Source organism: Tachypleus tridentatus, chromosome 1 (assembly GCF_004210375.1).
Source record: "Tachypleus tridentatus isolate NWPU-2018 chromosome 1, ASM421037v1, whole genome shotgun sequence".
NCBI classification, from domain to species: domain Eukaryota; kingdom Metazoa; phylum Arthropoda; class Merostomata; order Xiphosura; family Limulidae; genus Tachypleus; species Tachypleus tridentatus.
In genome coordinates, this window is record NC_134825.1 from 8,503,203 (window position 1) to 8,526,797 (window position 23,595).

Below are 23,595 nucleotides of genomic sequence, written 5' to 3' on the forward strand. Positions count from 1 at the left end.
TAGAAAAGTTTTGTTTCAGGTTTTGTTCTGTGTTTTAGGAATGGTTGTATAATAATTCTAACAGGTGCCTAAAATACGTAGAGATAACTAACTATATCTAACCCTGTTGCACATATTTATTATAAGTATTATTTCCATCCTGAATAATTGGTGATTAATTAGCTTTACTATATTTTTTGTGTCTTTTGTTGCTTATTCTACTTGTTTTTTACTAAACTTTTTTTTTATAAATCATATCTATCTTTCTCTCTCTTTTATCTTTATTGCCCAGTGTTCGAAAGAAGCACCTAATACACATGTAAACAAATAATTGTTTTTATAGACGCAGAGTGTCGCTCTCCGCCAGATATACAAAATGGCTACACAGAGTGTCACCCTCAACCAGACAGCTATGCTTCTGGAACGGTCTGCAAGTACCACTGTCGGGACACATACGTCATTCCAACCAGCCAATCAGCTATAACCTCAAGATACTGTCGTCACGACTTTAAATGGAACATAACAGAAGTACCGAACTGTAGAAGTAAGCTACTTACTCTATGTTCAAAGCGTTTTCGTTCTGTTAGAGATAATTAAACTACTGTCTGCACCATGATGACTGCAAAGTTCTTTGTTTGATGTTATTTACAGTGATAAATGTTGTGCTCTATCTTTAGTAGAACTAACTTGATTTCATATCAAGCTCCACATATTTTGTTAAGTTCGTGCCAAATTTAAATCTTAAGAACACTGATTTATAAACCGGCCCTGTGCTACACTCCTGAATTTCGGAGCTGACTACGACGGTCCAAATCCATGAGATACCTCACACACACACAAATCCCAGTTTAAATTGTTGGTGCATTATAAGTGTGACAGTCAGTTAGTCTCTTAGTGCGAATTATACGCAGATATGGTTCTGGTGACTGATTGTTTTTCCTCTGGTAAACAGTACAAAACAAGGGGTGACACGTGCATTGTGTATTTTGGTTATGAATACAAATGAAAAATTAGTTGATTAGTTGTCAATCAGAAATTGTATTTTATTTTGGGAATGCATGTTTCTTATGGCTGTTACTTCTTCTGTTGTAAAATATATCCAAAACCTTTGATAACATTTTCAGAAATACCGTGACATGTTACTAACTTACTCCTCACACCGTGACTTGTTACTAAGATGCTACTCACACCGTGACTTGTTACTAACAGCTCCTCACACCGTGACATGTTACTAACTTACTCCTCACACCGTGACTTGTTACTAACAGCTCCTCACACCGTGACTTGTTACTAACTTACTCCTCACACCGTGACTTGTTACTAAGATGCTCCTCACACCGTGACTTGTTACTAACAGCTCCTCACACCGTGACTTGTTACTAACTTGCTCCTCACACCATGACTTGTTACTAACTTACTCCTCACACCGTGACTTGTTACTAACTTACTCCTCACACCATGACTTGTTACTAACTTACTCCTCACACCGTGACTTGTTACTAAGATGCTCCTCACACCGTGACTTGTTACTAACAGCTCCTCACACCGTGACTTGTTGCTAACTTGCTCCTCACACCGTGACTTGTTGCTAACTTACTCCTCACACCGTGACTTGTTGCTAACATGCTCCTCACACCGTGACTTGTTACTAACTTACTCCTCACACCGTGACTTGTTGCTAACTTACTCCTCACACCGTGACTTGTTACTAACAGCTCCTCACACCGTGACTTGTTACTAACTTACCTCACACCGTGACTTGTTACTAAGATGCTCCTCACACCGTGACTTGTTACTAACAGCTCCTCACACCGTGACTTGTTACTAACTTGCTCCTCACACCGTGACTTGTTACTAACTTACTCCTCACACCGTGACTTGTTACTAAGATGCTCCTCACACCGTGACTTGTTACTAACAGCTCCTCACACCGTGACTTGTTACTAACTTACTCCTCACACCGTGACTTGTTACTAACCTCCTCACACCGTGACTTGTTACTTACACCGTGACGTATTACTTACCTGCTCCTCACGCCGTCACATATTACTTGCTGCTGACACCGTGACATGTTACTTACTTGCTCCTTACACCGTGACGTATTACTTACCTGCTCCTCACGCCGTCACATATTACTTGCTGCTGACACCGTGACATGTTACTTACTTGTTCCTTACACCGTGACGTATTACTAACTTGCTCTACTCACCGTCACGTGTAATTTATTTGCTGCTAACAACTATTAAAATATAAATGCTGAGAGTTTTGCCTTCCGTTAATTGTGGCCAGTTACCTGACTGTAACTTCCTTACTTTGATTTACTAACATCTTCCATAATACTGCAGTATCACCATTTCAACAGTCTACGGTGTGCATGACATTCGGACAAAGAAATGAAGCGACACTAATAGTTGCATAGCTATTATTATTGTCATTACGTACATAGACATTGGCCTTGAGAGAAGTCAAAGTGCATACCTGGACATTTGGACGCAACTTTGATTCTCACGTCTTAATAAAAAAATTGGAATTTCTATCAAGAAAAAAAACAGTGGTAGAAAAATCAAACGTAAAGTAGGGAGGAAGGGGTGAACTGTTGTCTCTGACCCTTCCTGGTCTACTATTCTGAACCGTAGGCGTAGACCTCAATATCGTTTTACATACGTAGGCGTAGACCTCAATATCGTTTTTCATACGTAGGCGTAGACCTCAATCTCGTGTTTCATACGTAGGTGTAGACCTCAATATCGTGTTTCATACGTCCCAGACAAGTTTAAATACAATATCTCTAGTGTACAGTTTGTATTATAAAAATCTACACGTTAGCCATTATTTTGAAGTAATTTTATACCTGTATCTCAAAATTATTCAACCAAGTATTTTTCGTTAAAAATTCGAATAATAATGAAATGTAGGCTGAATTTTTTATACGCATTTGTTGACCACGTGAGATTGAACTGTAGATTTGAAAACAGTTTAAATTCCTATAATACTAAGTAGATCAAATAAACATATGCATCGTGATTAATTGAGAGTTTGTAAAACCGGCAATTATATTTCACATACTTACTTATAGAGGCGGTTGTGCCGAAACCTGTGGGTTGTTCCAACAAAACCTTGTTGGCAGAAGGTGGGGTGGCTCGTGTAAAGAAACCCAGGTTTGTAGCAGGAGACGGGAGAGATCTGGATGTGGAGTGTACCCTGGAGGGTGAACTGGAACCTGGAGAGTACATCAACACGTGTGAAGCTGTAGATTCGGAGTTACGAACAACTTCCAAGTGTTCTTACAGTCTGAAAATAGAATGTAATATTTCCCTTGTTTATTATTATTTTGTTATGATTTTGACTTATATTGATTTTATAAAAGACATGTAGTTTATTACGTATTAAAGCAAATGTATAAAGAGATACGCCTTAGAATGGCATTTTCATGAAAATCAGATGTATATTTATAAGACTGAAGACATAACAGGCTAAAGTCTCAAATATGTGTAGTTTAGAGCACATAGACTTAGATATTTATATGATCGGAAACAGGTTTGTTTTTATATTACACACGTTACGTTTCACAGTTATCAAGGCTTAGTTCTGTACAGCCCTGACGAGATAATTATTTAAAAACAAATTTTTTGCACCAACAAATACATCATCGCGCAAGTCAAACTGTGACAAAACTTTGTAAATTTATATACTTTATACAAAATTATTACTGGTTTCATTTACAAGTTAAAACGTCTGTAACAATAGCAAGTAACTTGGATATTCTGTCTCTAAGACATAAGTAACACAACAGTTGCAAAGTTATAATGCAAGCTACAGACTTTATAAGTGTTAAGATCTGGTCACTAGAACCCATATCCTAACGGTTGTGGGCATGGCAGTCATCTTGAACTCATAAAAGTAGAAATCCGAACATTTGTTATTTGGATTGTGTATGACAGACGAAATATCTCCTCTGTTTTTGGCTGTTATGCCCAAGTGTTGGACATACAAAAATTCTTAGTTTAAAAGCTATTTTTTAATTTACTTTTCATAACAAGAGAGTTAAAGCAATTATTTTAAAAGTGATAGTTAGGGCAAGTTTGGTGATGTAAGAACGGTACGTTTTGAGTATGGATAAATTGTTGTTGACACCAAGTTACCTGAACCTTCAGTATTTTTCATTAATGAGTATAGTTACATTATAGCGTCGCTTGCATCGTTTACATAAAGTTGAAAGTCTCGGTAAACAAGGTATATATACACAGGTGACTAGCGAGCCCAAGTAAGTAGAGGGAAAAGTAAAGCTTCAGTCGAAAGAAAAGTTAGAAAACGGGAAGTTACACGCGCGTGAAAGATTAGCCATAACACGCCATATATTTTAAAGTGAGTTTCGCAGTTTAACGGAAATAAATAATTTATCTTGTTAAAGGTGTTCTAAAGTAATTAGATCCGTCTACGTGAACTCTAACGAAAATGAGACAGTTATTTAAGATTCAAGATACAACTGGGATAACCTAAATGAATTATTCACTGATACTATCGTGATGAGAGTAGAGAAAAATAATTCATCGTGCCAACTGATTGAACTGTTGATAATAAAAGACAATTATTTAGAGTTTCTGATACAACTATTATTTCCTATGGTGAAAATAATTGTGTACATACGCTTGACTGGTTTTTAATATATGCTATTTTAAAATGAGTGGATTGTGTTCCGTCTATTTATTGTTCGAATTTATCGCCAGGAAGTAACATAACCTACTGTAAAAGAATCTTCAGCCCACTCAGATACATAAAACCCTGGCACCCAAATATTTTAACTTTGAAATGATGCCATTTATACTTGCGTATAAATTGTACAATAGTAGATTGTTTTGTTACAGTTTTTCTCGCCTAGTGGCACAATGGTATATCTTTGGACTTATAACACTAGAAACAGGATTTCGATACTCGTGGTGGTAGAGCACAGATAGCTCTTTGTGTAGCTTTGTGCTTAATAACAAACAAACAACGTTACAGTTTTACTGGCGCCATATTGTATTAGCACGTATATCTATAATACAAATATTGTATTTGTACATAATACACACACATATATCAACTTTAATAATTCAGTATCAGCTCTAGTCACTACCAAGTGAGTGATTGATACAAATTTCTGTTTTTTCTTTTTTTTAGCCCAAGAATGCAGCCCTCCCTCTTTACCGTCAAATGGAACTGTCGAATGTTGGCCAAAACCAGAAAGTTATTCTGAAGAAACAGTTTGTAAATACTTGTGCTATGAAGGCTACGTCATTCCAACCAGCCAATCAAATATCACCCACATATACTGTCGTCATGACTTCAAGTGGAACTCGACGAAAGTTCCAAATTGTCAGAGTAAGCTGATAAAAAATTTCTTTAAAACGGAAAAAATACCTTTTGTTATTTTTTTATCTATTTCACTTATTACTTATTTTGTTAAGAAACTTCTTTGTTGACTTTACATGTTAATCTACTCTGTAAGTTAGTGTGAACTTACACCAAGAAGTAAAATCAGTTGTTAAAACGGAAAAGTAAAAAGTCTTTTCAAGGTTTGAACCGTGTTCACTGTTGTCTTTATGTAATATTGGAAAGACTAAATCTTTGTACTGGCAAAATGTTCCAACATATGAAGACAAGAAATAAATGTGACTTTATTTTTGTTCCATTAATATTTTAGTTGGCTTTGGTTTAAATTTGTAATATAATGTTTCTGTTTTGTGTCTGATGCAGAAAAAACATTTTGGTCTCTATGTTGAAATCTAATTTGTTTTCAAATTAAAGATCCACACTTAAGAAAATGGCATGGTCAGTCCATTCAGAATATCAACTATCCTATGTTTTAATTGCAATCGAATAATTTGTTTATATGCAAAAACGGCTCGTTTGGGTTGAGAAAATATTTTACATAGAAGAGCGAACAACGTTTCGACCTTCTTTGGTCATCGTCAGGTTCACAAAGAAAGAGGTAACTGACCGGAAACTGACCACATGTTTGAAAGGGGTTAAAATTATATATTCAAACATCTAATACCGCCCTCTACATTTCGACACAGAGTTACACAACCCCTTTCAAACATGTGGTCAGCTTCCGGTCAGTTACCTCTTTCTTTGTGAACCTGACGATGACCGAAGAAGATCGAAACGTTGTTCGCTCTTCTGTGTAAAATATTTTCTCAACCCAAACGAGCCGTTTTTGCATATAAATTTCTCAACAAGTGGGTTTCTCGACATCACTGAATAATTTGTTTGTTTGTTTTGAATTTCGCCCAAAGCTACACGAGGGCCATCGGCGTTAGCCGTCCCTAATTTATCAGTGTAAGAGTAGAGAGAAGGCAGCTAGTCATCACTACCCACTGCCAACTTTTGGGCTACTCTTTTAACAACAAACAGTGGGATTTATATTAATATTATAACGCCTCTACGGCTAAAACTGCGACCCTGTTTGGTTAGACGGATGTTCGGACCCGCGGCCCTCAGATGACGAGTCGGGCGCCTTAACCATGTGGCCATGCCGGGCCTATATAATAAATCCAATCGTGACATATTGCGTATTTTCCAGTCTTTGTCAGTGTCTTACTTTGTATCTCATAAATACAGCCGTGAATTATCGCGTGTTTTCCAATAAATAAAGAAGGTGACGTTGTTTTGTTTCTATTGTAGTATTCACCAATATCGATTTCGGTATGATAAAGCTACGTCCAGTATATTTGTGTTTGGAGATATTTATAAAGGCTTTCCACATACGAATAAGCCAGGTAACAAAAGTCTTAATGTAGTATTTTAAATTTTATAATTAACATTATAAACAAAAATAATTTTAAACTGTGGTGTTTACTGAACTACTGATAATATACAGTTTAACGTGTGGGAAATGATTCACAACAAAAATAGGATACTTGAAATCATTAAAAACAACGAAAAGTGACTCTGGAAAAGAAAAAAGTGTGTTTTTTTTTAATTCAAAGTCACAAACAACTTGTCAGAATAACATATATTACGACATGGACTGATAAGGTGTTTCCACATGGAGCACTTTATCAAATTCATTACGCTTTCTTTTATAGTCAAAGGACTTATTATACACGTGTATGTAGTACAGTTTTCTGTATATTCAGACCAATCTGGTTATTACACAAGACAATTCTAACACTAATAATTATTCTCGCATATAGAGTATCTGTGACCAGCAAATTTAAAGACAATGGAATTTTAATAATTTATCAAGTGTGTATTTTCCGATTCATTTGTATTGCAAATGATATTTAATCTTCATCTGAACTTGTTAGATCTATCTGAAGAAAGTTTATGTTCTTTCTGGCAAAAACCAACAACCAACTTCATGTCCATCAAGTAGTTCTGTTTTGACCTCTAACTATTTTTATTATTTGGTTCCAATTATTGTAAATAAATTCCAATGTATGATTGGTTAACTCCTAGTGGATAGTTATTTAAAATAAAAATAACCAATTATGTATATTCGTCTTATTTTATGTTTGGGCTAACATGATTATTATCTGTAGTTGTTGTTTTATTTACTATTTTTCATAAGTACTTATTGTTATGACAGTAACTGTTTGAATCAATAATAAAAATACCAAAGTATAAAAATAAACACAACCAAAACAGCACAGTATAAAAGTATGTCACAGCTACTGGCACAGTGCTTATAATCTTGAGCTAAACACAACCTTTGGGACAGCAGTGAGTATATGGATTTACAACGCTAAAATTAGGGGTTTGATTCCCCTCGGTATTTATAGCAGCTAGCTCGGTGTGGCTTTGCTATATGAAAACACACACTAAACACAACCGAAATATCAGACTGTAACTGTTTATCAAAGAATATCTTCCAATATGCTATAATAATTTGACCCCAACCCAATATTCACGAGGTTTGATAATTCCCCCTGTGTACGTCTGTCTGTATGTGTTATAATACGTTAAAGTTAATTTCACTTCAGAGTCAAAGGTCAAATCTAAATAGTTATTAATTAATACACGTAAGTTTAAGTGCTTCACATGAAAAATTTGGCAAGATACAACTTTTTCTTATAATTTTTGGTATTGTGAACTGAATTTATTTTCAAATCGTTGTATTTTATTATCATTATATTACATGTAAGATAAACGTTGGTATATTATTATGAAAATATATGTTCTATAAAACTGTATTCTTTTTGTTGTTATTTTTAACGTAAAATTATCCTCACGTGGTCATCGGTAAGTGTGAAGGATTATAATGCGACTGTTCAGGTTTGGACAACTGCAGTAGGCAGAACACAGTTAGCCCATCATATATTTTTGTCCGATTCTTAAGAAATGTTGAAAATCATTTTAAGTGTTTTGATTGATACGTTTTCTCAATGGCCCAGCATGGCCAGGTGGTTAAGGTGTTCGACTTATAATCTGAGAGTCGCGGAATCGAATCCCCGTCACACTAAACACGCTCGCCCTTTCAGCCATGGGGGCGTTATACTGCAACGGTCAATTCCGCTATTCGTTGGTAAAAGAGTAACCCAAGAGTTTGCGGTGGGTTGTGATGACTAGCTGCCTTCTCTCTAGTCTTACACTGCTAAAATAGGAACGACTAGCGCAGATAGCCCTCGTGTAGCTTTGCGCGAAATTCAAAACAAACCAAAACGAAAAGTTTCCTAAACACGTTGTTGGTTGTTTTAATAATAATGATATGTTATCAAACAGAAACTGTCCAACCAAAGTCCGTAGACTGCGTCGACCGAACCCTGGTGGCTGAAAAAGGAGTTGCTCGAGTGAAGAAACCCAGGTTTGTAGCAGGAGACGGGAGAGGTCTGGATGTGGAGTGTATCCTGGAGGGTGAACTAGAGCCTGGAGAATACATCAACACGTGTGAAGCTACTGATTTGGAACTACACACCAAAGGAAAGTGTCGCTACACAATCAGTGTGAAAAGTAAGAATTTGAGAAGTTAGCTAAATGTGCACATGGTTATTAGTGTGCGTATTATTACAAATATTTGCTTAGAGCGATATTTATGAATCAAAATTTTTCTTACTTTTCTCAACATAAGCACTGAGTGAAATTATGAAGCTCTTATGTTCCAGTGAGGCTCGGCATAGCCAGGTGGTTAGGAAGCTCGAGGACTAGAATCCCCGCCCTACCAAGTATGCTCGCTCTTTTAGCTGTGTGGGCGTAAGTAAATGACAGTCACTCCCACTGTTACTTAATAAAATAATAGTCTACGAATTAGCAGTGGGTGGTGGTGACTAGTTGGCTTCCCTTCTTGTCTTACATTGCCAAATTAGGGAAGGATAGCACAGATAGACCTGGTGCAGCTTTGGGCAAAATTAAAAACAAACAGACTTCTTTTATTTTTCTATGTTTAGTGTTTTCTTCCCTGTCTGCTCTTTTTACTTGTTTTACGTTCGTAGACGTGAATGTTTTGTTGTATCAGGAAAAATTACTGAAGTAAAAGTTTCTCATAGTAAAACGTTTGAAAACGGTTGCGATGAGGTTTATCGTGGCGTTGTTGAAAAGAGAAAATGCAGATTTCAATCTGGAAACGCTTTTGCATCAGATGGAGGACTTTATCCAGCCAACATAATCCTGCCACTTCCAGTCTGTGTAAATACTCAGAGGTTTATTATTCTACAAAAAGATTGGAGTAGAACTTCTCTGGTCATATTATTTACAATTTCTTCATCGTGCGGACTGTCATCCTTGTTGAACAGGATACTAGAATACTTCCAGAAAAGAATGGATTGTTGAAACACATTATTGGGTGCAGTTAACACAGGAAAATCAGAAATTACCAAGGATCTTTGGCTCACCACATTAAAAACAAAAGTTAATCAAAGGTCATTAGCACATCACAATATAAACCACATTAGGGAAGAAAACTATGGTGTGCCATAAGAGTTGGAATCGACAAATTAATGTAGAAGTTTATTAATATAATGATCAATTATATTCTCTTTAGCAGCTTGCAAAACTATCACATGAGAATGTAAGCGTAACGTAACTTATTTTTAAATCTGGAAAGTCCTAGTATTGGTTCGATTGATGGCTAACTATAACCAAAGTGATCACAGAGCTTAAGGAACTGGAGATTTGATACTGGATACCTTTACTCACAGTTACAATGGTCATGAACATGTTTTGCTACGATGATCAACAAAAGAGTCATGAACTGGTTTCACCACAATGTTCAATAAACGGGCCAGGAGCAAGTTACACTATGGTGTTCAACAAAAGGGTCATGAACTGGTTTCACCACAATGTTCAATAAAAGGTCCAAGAGCAAGTTACACTATGATGTTCAACAAAAGGGTCATGAGTTGGTTATACCACGATGTTCAATAAAAGAGCCAGGAGTAAGTTACACTATGATGTTCAGCAAAAGGGTCATGAGTTGGTTATACCACAATGTTTAATAAAAGGATCACGAGCTGGTTTCACCATGATGCTCAACAAAAAGGTCATGAGGTGGTTACACCACGACGGTCAACCAAAAGGTAATGAGCATGTCACACTACGATGTTTAACAAAAGACTGAACATCTTGTAACTTAAGGTAAATGTACAACTCGATGAGTGAACTTTAATATAGGCCCACAATAAACGAATTAGTAAAAGTATTTATATAAGTCGTGAGAAGTTGAATTGTCATTCAAGCTAGAGAGATTTTGTTTAATAGTTAAATATTCTTTAACGAATAATGTCTTTATGACCTGCAGCTAAATCTGTAAAGCCAGTCGTGTGTATTTATTGTCTAGTAGTTTGACTGTATGTGTGTGGAGACAAGAGGTGCAGGGAGGGGCTAAAGGGTGACAGGTTCACAGATCTCCGTGGGTTCTTAGATAGCTACAGTTAAATGGCGTTTAGTAAATTCACTGGCACAAAAGTGGAAGCCTGAAACTAAAATTAGCTGAGAAGTTCTGAGAACTTGCTGGTGACGAACGTGCTGAAACTGGAAAAGGTTAATTCAGAGGTAATGTCTGCTTGTCTGTAGTCAATTCATGTTGTGATCAGATTAAGAAAGAAGTTGCAGGAAATTAACATGTTTATAAATTTTATCCAAAAACATTCGTTGAGGATCTTGACATGAGCTTGTGTTGATAGATATGCAAGTAATGTATCATAAAGATTTTTTAGACAGATAATTTTATTCTGCGCATGTGCCGTACATTTTCCAAATGAAGGATACAAGAGGAATATTAGTTGTAGTCCATTCCAGTTTTTGTATCCTCTAACGAGAGAATTTTCTCTAAACTCAGTCTGATGAAAGCGTACTTAAGGTCAACGATGAAGCAAAGAGAATTGTATTAACTAAGCCTTGAATGAATTGTATTAACTAAGCCTTGAATGTAAAAGACTCAAAGAACTGGATAGATCCAGAATTTAAGGACTTTACAGATGTGAGAGAAGGAAAACGTGAACCTTTATACAATATTTTCAATATTTATGAACTTAAAACATAATAAGAAAATGTTTATATTTTTAGTGTTTTTCTTTCTTAATATCTTCATATAGTTGAGAACATAAAGCATTATTCACATAAGCTTCCATAAGTGTCATCTACCCTAATTAGGCCGCTATCAGTTTTAGATAAAAACTTGTATTTTAAAACTTCTTACACGACAAAGTTTACAGAAAGTAGTATTCCTCGTTTCAACAGATTCTCCACATTGTTCCTTCTTGTATCAATATATTAACAGTTTCATGTGTTCACCAGAAAATGGTAGTATTACTTTCTATTGTTGTTTCTCCACATTGTTCCTTCTTGTATTAATATATTAACAGTTTCCTGTGTTCACCAGAAAATGGTAATGTTACTTTCTATTGTTGTTTCTCCACATTGTTCCTTCTTGTATTAATATATTAACAGTTTCATGTGTTCACCAGAAAATAGTAGTATTACTTTCTATTGTTGTTTCTCCACATTGTTCCTTCTTGTAACAGTTTCACGTGTTCACCAGAAAATGGTAGTATTACTTTCTATTGTTGTTTCTCTACATTGTTCCTTCTTGTATTAATATATTAACAGTTTCACGTGTTCACCAGAAAATGGTAATGTTACTTTCTATTGTTGTTTCTCTACATTGTTCCTTCTTGTATTAATATATTAACAGTTTCACGTGTTCACCAGAAAATAGTAGTATTACTTTCTATTGTTGTTTCTCCACATTGTTCCTTCTTGTATTAATATATTAACAGTTTCACGTGTTCACCAGAAAATGGTAGTATTACTTTCTATTGTTATTTCTCCACATTGTTCCTTCTTGTATTAATATATTAACAGTTGCACGTGTTCACCAGAAAATTGTAGTATTACTTTCTATTGTTATTTCTCCACATTGTTCCTTCTTGTATTAATATATTAACAGTTTTTTGTGTTCACCAGAAAATGGTAGTATTACTTTTTATTGTTGTTTTTCCACATTGTTCCTTCTTGTATTAATATATTAACAGTTTAACGTGTTCACCAGAAAATGGTAGTGTTATTTTCTATTGTTGTTTCTCTACATTGTTCCTTTTAGTATTAATATTTAACAGTTTCCTGTGTTCACCATAAAATTGTAGTATTACTTTCTATTATAATTTCTCTACCTTGCTACTTCCTGTAGTTATTTAGATACTGGTTAGTTTGTTTGTTTTGGAATTTCGCACAAAGCTACTCGAGGGCTATCTGTGCTAGCCGTCCCTAATTTAGCAGCGTAAGAGAAGAGGGAAGGCAGCTAGTCATCACCACCCACCGCAAACTTTTGGGCTACTCTTTTACCAACGAAAAATGGGATTGACCGTCACATTATAAGCCCCCACGGTTGGGAGGGCGAGCATGTTTGGCGCGACTCGGGCGAGAACCCGAGACCCTCAGATGACGAAGCGCACGCCTTAACGCGCTAGGCCATGCCAGGCCTACTGGTTAATGTGGTGTAAAATATGAGAAGTGATAAAATATTAAGATAGTTTTGGAGGCTTTATTTTTCTGTTATTCCAAACTAAAATAATCTATTAAATAATGTATTAAAGTTCTTCAAAAGATAAATATTTAAATTACCAAAGAATTAGTTCAGTTTTGACATGTAAATTTGTTTGTTAATATTTTTATATTTTGCTTTCTCAGGAACAGAATGTCTTCCTCCCCAAGACATACTGCACGGTTATACTCAGTGCTCTTATGGTAATAAAAAATATCCTGTAGGAACAATGTGCATGTACAGTTGTCAAGATGGTTATGTTATCCCAACAAGCCAGTTACCAACGTCCATCAGCCAGTGCTTGTCTGATGGTCGATGGAATACAACTGAAGTCCCAAGATGTAAAGGTGAGGTTAAAAACATGTAAGAATCTCTCAGAACGATATTTATTTAGTCAAGTGAATGCCATTTATGGATGTCAACAGCGCGAAACATTTCAGAACATGAATCATCATGTCCTTTCAGAGGCTGCTCTACCCAAACCCATAAACTGCACAAACGAAACCCTGGTGGCAGACAGTGGGACGATTCCGATAAATACACCAGGGTTTGTAGCAGGAGACGGGAGAGATCTGGATGTGGAGTGTACCCTGAAGGGTGAGCTGGAACCTGGAGAGTACATCAACACGTGTAGAAGCACTGATCCGGAGTTAAGAACCTTTACCGAATGTCGATATGACGTCACCATTATAGGTAAAGATCCTTGAAACAAATTAATAAACTATTTATAAATTAAACCACAATCTATGTACGTTTAGGTCGTATAGTGAGTCTTGGAGTTTCTCAGTAGATCAAGATATCTATACAAAACATCACCAACAAGCAGGATAGATGAAGTACAGTAATGTGTGTTAATATATGTTACCATCAAAACTACTTAACAACTTACACGTAGTTTATTCTAATAAGGTTTCGCGACTGAAAAATGAAAATGTTTATTAAAAACTCACAAGAATTCACTGGCCACATAATAATATCCACAGTTGTACAATACTTTTTACCAATATGTCTACTAAAGATACAAGAAATTAATACATAAATGGTTGAATGTCGACACGTCACTTCCAATGGAAAGGTCAATGTTAAAGGATACGCTGATAGGTTTATCACCCATATAAGCTTGTTACTTGTAGTAACACTTTAAATACTTAACGTATTATCGTCAACCTTTTATATAAGATACGTCGAGTTGATCGTTTTATGGATTGAAACAGGAAAACAACCTAACACTTTCCACACCAATCTGACCAGCCAAGTGAATTACATGAACTAATTTTCCATGGGACTTTAAATCAATAACACTTCTGGCCCGGCATGGCCAAATGGTTAAGGCACCTGACTCGTAATCTGAGGATCACGATTTCGAATCCCTATCACACTAAACATGTGGGCCTTTCAGCCGTGGGGTATTATAATCTGACGGTCAATCCCACTATTCGTTGGTAAAAGAGTAGACCAAGAGTTGGCGGTGGGTGGTGATGACTAGTTGCCTTCCCACTAGTCTTACTCTGCTAAAGTAGGGACGGCTAGCACAGATAGCCCTCGTGTAACTTTGCGCGAAATTCAAAAATCAATCAATCAATCAAAAATGAAGACGTAATGAATATAAAACAAGTACAAATAATAGACGGAGAAGAAAATACTAAACGGAGAAATATCAAAGTCTGTCTATTTTTAATTTCAAGCAAAGTTACATATGGTTATCTGCGCTAGCTGTCCCTAATTTAGCAGTGTGAGACTACAGGGAAAGCAGCTAGTAATCACCGCCCACCGCCAAGTCTTGGGCTACTCTTTTACCAACTAATAGTGGGATTGACCGTCACATTATAACGTCCCACGGCTGAAAGGGCGAGCATGTACGGTTTAACGGAGATTTGAACTCCTGACCCTTAGATTACTAGCCGAGCGCCCCACTTACCTGGTCATGCCTGGCCGTACAAATAAGTGTTTGCTATCTAAGCACAAGACATTGGACCACCGGTAAATAGTAACCAAAATAACAGGCAACAAACACCGTACTCTGTGGACACCACTTATCAACAGTGATAAAACTATAGTTACTAATGTTGTACTAAACCTTATCAGCTGTTGTGTTATCGATGTTGTACTAAATCTTATCAACTGTAGTGTTATCGATGTTGTGCTAAACCTTATCAACTGTAGCGTTATCGATGTTGTACTAAACCTTATCAACTGTAGTGTTATCGATGTTGTACTAAACCTTATCAACTGTGATGCTATTGATGTTGTACTAAACCTTCTCAACTGTGATGTTATTGATGTTGTGCTAAACCTTATTAACTGTAGTGTTATCGATGTTCTATTAAACCTTATCAACTGTTATGCTATTGATGTTGTACTAAACCTTATCAACTATAGTGTTATCGATATTGTACTAAACCTTATCAACTGTAGTGTTATCGATGTTGTGCTAAACCTTATCAACTGTAGTGTTATCGATGTTGTGTTAAACCTTATCAACTATAGTGTTATCGATGTTGTAACAAACCTTATCAACTATAGTGTTATCGATGTTGTGCTAAACCTTATCAACTATAGTGTTATCGATGTTCTATTAAACCTTATCAACTATAGTGTTATCGAGGTTGTGCTAAACCTTATCAACTGTGATGCTATTGATGTTGTATTAAACCTTATCAACTGTAGTGTTATCGATGTTGTACTAAACCTTATCAACTATAGTGTTATCGATGTTGTGCTAAACCTTATCAACTATAGTGTTATCGATGTTGTACTAAACCTCATCAACTGTAGTGTTATCGATATTGTATTAAACCTTATCAACTGTAGTGTTATCGATGTTGTGCTAAACCTTATCAACTATAGTGTTATCGATGTTGTGCTAAACCTTATCAACTATAGTGTTATCGATGTTCTATTAAACCTTATCAACTATAGTGTTATCGATGTTGTGCTAAACCTTATCAACTGTAGTGTTATCGATGTTGTACTAAACCTTATCAACTATAGTGTTATCGATGTTGTGCTAAACCTTATCAACTATAGTGTTATCGATGTTGTACTAAACCTTATCAACTGTAGTGTTATCGATATTGTACTAAACCTTATCAACTGTAGTGTTATCGATGTTGTGCTAAACCTTATCAACTGTAGTGTTATCGATGTTGTCTTAAACCTTATCAACTATAGTGTTATCGATGTTGTAACAAACCTTATCAACTATAGTGTTATCGATGTTGTGCTAAACCTTATCAACTATAGTGTTATCGATGTTGTGCTAAACCTTATCAACTATAGTGTTATCGATGTTCTATTAAACCTTATCAACTGTAGTGTTATCGATGTTGTGCTAAACCTTATAAACTGTGATGCTATTGATGTTGTACTAAACCTTCTCAACTGTGATGTTATTGATGTTGTGCTAAACCTTATCAACTGTGGTGTTATCGATGTTGTACTAAACCTTATCAACTGTAGTGTTATCGGTGTTGTACTAAACCTTATCAACTATAGTGTTATCGATGTTGTACTAAACCTTATCAACTATAGTGTTATCGATGTTGTACTAAACCTTATCAACTATAGCGTTATCGATGTTGTACTAAACCTTATCAACTATAGTGTTGTCGATTTTGTACTAAACCTTATCAACTGTAGTGTTATCGATGTTGTACTGACCCTTATCAACTATAGTGTTATTGATGTTGTACTAAACCTTATCAACTGTGGTGTTATCGATGTTGTACTAAACCTTATCAACTATAGTGTTATTGATGTTGTATTAAACCTTATCAACTGTAGTGTTATCGATGTTGTACTAAACCTTATCAACTATAGTGTTATTGATGTTGTATTAAACCTTATCAACTGTAGTGTTATCGACATTGAAATAAACCTTATCAACTTAGCCTTTAATAAATGGGGTCTTTTATTTTTCTATAAGGTACATATGGTTATTATAATGAAATAGTTCTTTGATCGTATAAATTTGCAACAACAACACATATAAGACATATTTTTGTACAGCTTAAAAGATCGCGGTCTCGACTGGTCAGTTTTCGTAAAAGTTTAAATCTTTGTGACTACCATAATTCATTTTAACCACTTTTTGCATGGTTAATAATTTTAATATCAGCTTTCAGATATTCTTAGGTCCGCTGCCTCCAAAGCGTTTCACAGATAAAGAAATTTATATTATTTATTGTATTATTTTCCAATAAAAGCACAGTTAAGAGGGCTGAAGGCTCACATTTTATTTAAAAGAAAGTGATTTTTTTAAAACATAGAGAACAGTCTGTTTATTTATTACATTGTTTATTATATTAAGGTAGTTGGTGTGGGAAGATGGAAATGTGAAATATGCGCTTAGACGACACTGAGTAAAACGTATCTACGTTAAGCTATTTCTACCACCAGTAACACTAGTATCAAAATAAAATACAACTTAATTTCTTAAATAAATAACATGAGTGTTTATAAATATTTATCTTGAACCGTGCACTAGCTGCTAGCTGCGACCCCCCACCAGTCATTGAACACGGTGTTGAAGAATGTTCATCCCAATCTGGCCGATACCCAATTGGAACTACTTGTGAGTACCACTGCCACGAGGGCTACGTTATTCCAAGGAGTCAATCAGAAACTAAGACAATTGAGTGCATGTGGACTAGAAGATGGAATACAACTTACGTTCCGAAGTGCAAAGGTAAGTTGTTATTGATGAGAAATCTACTTGAAATAAAAATGTATCTCAGAACGGCTGGTATAGGTATTAACAATTTTATTGATAAGCAGAGAACAACGTTTCGACCTTCCTAGGTCCTAGCCTGAAGATGACTTAGGAAGGTCGAAACGTTGTTCTCTGCTTACACTGCACAACAAAGTTTTTGCTTCTTGAACACTTTAGGGTGTTCCTTATAAATTTCTGGCTGCTGATTACGAAAATTACATCCAAATTTGCATATCACGTACCGTTTCATCAAAATCTTCAGGTTTGTCATGTTTTTTTCTTATATTTGTATCCAAAAATATTTGTTTCTGTAAGAGACCTATTTTTTGTGCAGTCTGGGCATGTCCAGACATGAAATCAGGCCAGGTTGGAAGCTGTTCTGTGGAAGTATGCAGCCCGGGCATGCCTGGGCAGGGCAGAGCCAGCTTGACTCTGTCTCAACAGGCTATAAAAATGGCTTGCATACACATATGCTGCTCATTGGATTAATATAGACTTTATAGTGTATACGTATTGTTTCAGAATAAAGCATTGCCTCAGTAGCACTGTAACAAGTAAGTTAGATGTTATAGACGTTTTACAGGATGATTGGTGTCGGTCAGTATGTCTCGTCAGTGTCGTAACAGCCGCGATACATTCTGCTATATTTGTGGCGAGTATACGCGTGTTCATCAGAGACGCTCAATGACTGCTCTTGTGGAGAAAACATATCATCTGTACTTTGGCTGTAAAATTGGTGATCAAGACCAGGGATGGGCGCCTCACATTTGTTGTGTGACATGTGCTGAGAGCTTGGCTCAGAGGCACTCGAAAGACAATGCCGTTTGCTGTCCCGATGATGTGGCGAGAACAGAAAGACCATGTGACGGACTGTTACTTCTGTTTGACTAATGTGTCTGGTTTCTTTGCCAAAAACAAGAAGTCAATTGAATAGCCTAATCTGCCTTCAGCAATCAGACACGTGCCACATGACGAGTCTTCCAATTTCGAAACCACCAGAGGAATGGACCTTAGACAAACCAGATGAAGAAACTGCAATGCAGGAAACTGGCAGTGACATTGATCCAGATTTTGAATCGTGCTCCTCAGGAGATCCACATCTCATAACACAATCAGAATTAAACGATCTGGTCAGAGATTTGGGTCTTTCAAAAGCAAAAGCCGAATTGCTGGGTTCGATACTACAGGAATGGTGTTTGCTGTCACCAGGTATGAAAACTTCTGTTTTTCGAAGCCGCCAGGATGATATAATCCAAATTCTTTGCACAAGTTGACAATCTCTGTTTCTGTGTTGACATCGAAGTATTGTTCTCTGCTTTGGGTTGTGACCATGACTTGCAAGAATGGCGTCTCTTTATTGATTCATCAATGTTAAGCCTCAAAGCTGTTCTGTTACACAATGACAACGTTCACCCTTCAATACCTGTTGGCTATGCAGTACACATGAAAGAAACCTACGAGAACATGGAAATGTTGCTGAAGCACATTCAGTACAGCAAGTACAACTGGAATATCTGTGGAGATCTGAAAGTCGTTGCTCTGTTACTGGGACTGCAGCTTGACTGTACAAAGTACTGTTGTTTCATCTGTGAATGGGACAGTCGTGCCAAAGAGACACATTATTTCAGACAGAGCTGGCCACTCCATAAAAAGTTAGTTTCAGGACAGAGAAATGTGGCGTATGAACCGCTTGTCGACCCGGCAAAGATTTTTTTGCCTCCTCTTCACATAAAACTGGGACTATGAAGAATTTCGTGAAAGCAATGAACAAAGAAGGCGAAGGTTTTCGTTATTTAAGACAGTTGTTCCCAAGAATAACTGAGACCAAGATCAAAGAGGGCATTTTTGTAGGCCTTCAACTCAGACATGTTTGATCTAACACCCTGTTAGTTGGGCCGGAAAACATTACCTGGAAAGTCTTTAAAGACGTTGTTGACAATTTTCTTGGCAAGTATAGAGCTCCACATTACATTCAGCTGGTAGACAAACTTCTCAAAGCATACAAAACAACGAAGTGCAACATGTCACTCAAGATTCACTTACTCCACTCACACTTGGACTTCTTCCCCACAAATCTCGGTGCTGTCAGTGATGAACACAGTAAAAGGTTTTACCAGGACATTGCTACAATGGAAAAACGATATCAGGGCTACTAGAATCCGTCAATGCTTGCTGACTACTGTTGGACTCTGCAACGTGATGCACCGGACATTGAATACAAACGAAAATCAGGAGCAAAACACTTTTAATTATGTTGAACTTAATAGTGTATTAGAAACATAAACACAATTAAATACGTTATTGCCGATAAACAGTTAACTGTTTTTTTCTCAGAGTTCCTATGTGATGAACCAAAACTATATTTGTGCATACCCACCAGGTATCTGTCACAATCAGCAAAAACTTTTCAGGAAGCAAAAATTTTCAAAAAAACTGTTGTGCAGTGTTATCAATAAAAGTGTTAATACCCATACCAGCCGTTCTGAGATACAAAATTAGTTAGAAACTGAATATATATAACTGAACGTAACACGTGTACGTGTTTGTGTAAACGGGAAGGTTTTTAAACTGTGTAAAAAGGACACTAGGAATATGGAAGTAGATTTGACGTCATATTATGTCTAAAGGAAGTGAGAGTGCAGATAGTTTAGGTACGTGGGGAATGGATCTGACGTCCCTCAGAGCCCCATCTCAGACAGTAATGTTTATATGTTACGGTTTAGTCTAAGTGTTTCTTCGTTTGTTTATAAACACTTGAGAGTACCGTCACCATGTTGAGGTTTAATACTTGTACTCGATAGCCAGGTTTGGAAGGGATCGCTAGATTTGGTCTCTTACTAGTTACGTCAGTTGGTTCATCATTTTTTATTATATATGTAACAACGGCTGGTTTGGGTTGAGAAAATATTTTATGCAGAGGAGCGAACAACGTTTCGACCTTCTTCGGTCATCGTCAAGTTCACAAAGAAAGAGGTAACTGACCGCAAGCTGACCACATGTTTGAAAGGGGGTGTGTAACTGAGTGTAGGAATGTAGAGGGCGTGCTTAGATAAACACGACATAACCATAAAAAACACTCAAATACTAAATAAAGAAACAAACATAAACAAACGCAAAATTAAAGAAGCCTTACTTATACAACAACTCAAGTCCAAAATAAACCAATACAAAGGAACATCTTTATACCTATATTAATAAATATAATCAAACATCTAAGCACGCCCTCTACATTCCTACACTCAGTTACACAACTCCTTAGAAAAATGTCGTCAGCTTTTGGTCAGTTACCTCTTTCTTTCATTGTGAACTTGACGATGACCGAAGAAGATTGAAACATTGTTCGCTCCCCTACATAGAGCTTTCTCTATCCGTACCAGCCGTTTTTAAATATATAATTTTCTCTACAAGTGGGTTTTCTCGTTATCACTAATTATTTTGTGTTAGACCGTTAGGCTCAAAGTATTTATCTACTATAACTGTTTGGTGAATATATTATGTTATCAAGTAGGCTTAATCTACTTAGATTTAACCTCACAGTTATTGAAACGCCCCGCACGACCACCAGATTCATTTAGAACTACGTAAACAGCCTAGGTAGGTCACTTCAACGTTTTAATTACTTTAAATACACATTACTACCTTTACATTTGATAAATATTGTGTATTCAAATGCAAACACCCACAACCAAAATCATGCTGCGTACACGAATCAACGTTTTCTACCCTAGTATCTAAATGAACCTACAAGCTATAGCAGCGCCTTCCCAGTGGCTCAGTGGTAAGCTTGGAGATGTATAACTCTAAAAATTGGTTTTTGATACTTCTGGTACGCACAAAACAGATGGTCTATTTTAAAGCTCCACATTTAACAACAAACAAGTAATTCATTTTAAGGAATCCATAAGCGCGGCGAAGTTCATTTTTCTTTATTTTTCTGTCGTCACATGATAAACCTCTTTCGAGATCAGTCAACGCATTTACGGATAGAAACCAAAACCAAGTAGGACTCAAACCGATGCTCTTGACTTCCAGGCGTTACTTTAGTGACACAAGTTATGGGATTACACATGGCTTTCTCAGTCTTGACTTTCATGGTTTTGTTAAGAAGAAAAATTTGGCTTAGCTGTTTGCAACAGTCTCAATACAAGAGCCAGCCGTCCCCAATTTTGAAATAATAAACTATAGAGAAGACAGCTAATCAACAGTACTCACCGCCAACTCTTAGAATACTCTTGCCTGAACGACAAGTGAGGTTTTACCGTCACTCTTATAACGCACTCTGAGCCCCAACGTGCAGAGAGAGTTTTTAATGAAATGGAACACGAACCATAGATACTTTGATTTCAATTGAACTGCAAGATCCCACCCTGCTCTAAGAATAATACTGGTATAACTTATTATAGATGAGAAATTCTCAAAGAGGTAACCAGAAGATTTTTCCCACAATTACAAACTTTGTATTTGTTGTTTGTGCTGAGCGGAATATTTCAGTTTTAAGTACACTACCGAGCCAGTAGTTTTTATAAACATGTAATAAGTCTCTGATATTATCTAACTTTCAAATGTAAAGGAACTACTTCTTGGGATTAGGTTATAACAGTTATGCAACCTTACCCACTAAAAGAAACTCACCTGTTTTGTGCAGTGCTTGCTACAGACACAGTATAACTTACAAACCATACGTCTTTACTGTGTACTACAAATGTTCTTGTGAACCATACTTCTTTACTATGTACTACAAATGTTCTTGTGAACCCTACTTCTTTACTGTGTACTACAAATGTTCTTGTGAACCATACTTCTTTATTGTGTACTACAAATGTTCTGGTGAACCCTACTTCTTTTCTGTGTACTACAAATGTTCTGGTGAACCATACTTCTTTACTATGTACTACAAATGTTCTTGTGAACCATACTTCTTTACTATGTACTACAAATGTTCTTGTGAACCATACTTATTTACTGTGTACTACAAATGTTCTTGTGAACCATACTTCTTTACTATGTACTACAAATGTTCTTGTGAACCATACTTATTTACTGTGTACTACAAATGTTCTTCTGAACCATACTTCTTTACTGTGTGCTACAAATATTCTTGTGAACCATACTTATTTAATGTGTACTACAAATGTTCTTCTGAACCATACTTCTTTACTGTGTACTACAAATGTTCTTGTGAACCATACTTCTTTACTGTGTACTACAAATGTTCTTGTGAACCATACTTCTTTACTGTGTACTACAAATGTTCTTGTGAACCATACTTCTTTACTGTGTACTACAAATGTTCTGGTGAACCATACTTCTTTACTGTGTACTACAAATGTTCTGGTGAACCATACTTCTTTACTGTGTACTACAAATGTTCTGGTGAACCATACTTCTTTACTATGTACTACAAATGTTCTTGTGAACCATACTTCTTTACTATGTACTACAAATGTTCTTGTGAACCATACTTCTTTACTGTGTACTACAAATGTTCTTGTTAACTCTACTTCTTTACTGTGTACTACAAATGTTCTGGTGAACCATACTTCTTTACTGTGTACTACAAATGTTCTTGTGGATCATACTTCTTTTCTGTGTACTACAAATGTCCTTGTTAACCCTACTTCTTTACTGTGTACTACAAATGTCCTTGCTAACCCTACTTCTTTACTGTGTACTACAAATGTCCTTGTTAACCCTACTTCTTTTCTGTGTACTACAAATATTCTTGTGAACCCTACTTTTTTCTGTGTACTACAAATGTCCTTGTTAACCCTACTTTTTTTCTGTGTACTACAAATGTCCTTGTTAACCCTACTTTTTTTCTGTGTACTACAAATGTCCTTGTTAACCCTACTTCCTTTCTGTGTAGTACAAATGTTCTTGTTAACTCTAATTCTTTACTGTGTACTACAAATGTTCTGGTGAACCATACTTCTTTTCTGTGTAC

At 36.2% G+C, this 23,595-nt stretch overlaps 1 protein-coding gene across 1 annotated transcript in view; it reads left to right on the forward strand.

Moving 5' to 3' along the window:
• Positions 1 to 23,595, forward strand: part of LOC143223690 (sushi, von Willebrand factor type A, EGF and pentraxin domain-containing protein 1-like) — a 127,354-nt gene that overhangs the window by 52,459 nt on the left and 51,300 nt on the right. Inside the window, exons 23-29 of the mRNA XM_076452029.1 lie at positions 323 to 523; positions 3,056 to 3,283; positions 5,140 to 5,340; positions 8,686 to 8,913; positions 13,087 to 13,287; positions 13,406 to 13,633; positions 17,427 to 17,627. Of these exons, the coding sequence (XP_076308144.1) occupies positions 323 to 523; positions 3,056 to 3,283; positions 5,140 to 5,340; positions 8,686 to 8,913; positions 13,087 to 13,287; positions 13,406 to 13,633; positions 17,427 to 17,627 (1,488 nt within the window). The remainder of the gene's footprint in view (positions 1 to 322; positions 524 to 3,055; positions 3,284 to 5,139; positions 5,341 to 8,685; positions 8,914 to 13,086; positions 13,288 to 13,405; positions 13,634 to 17,426; positions 17,628 to 23,595) is intronic.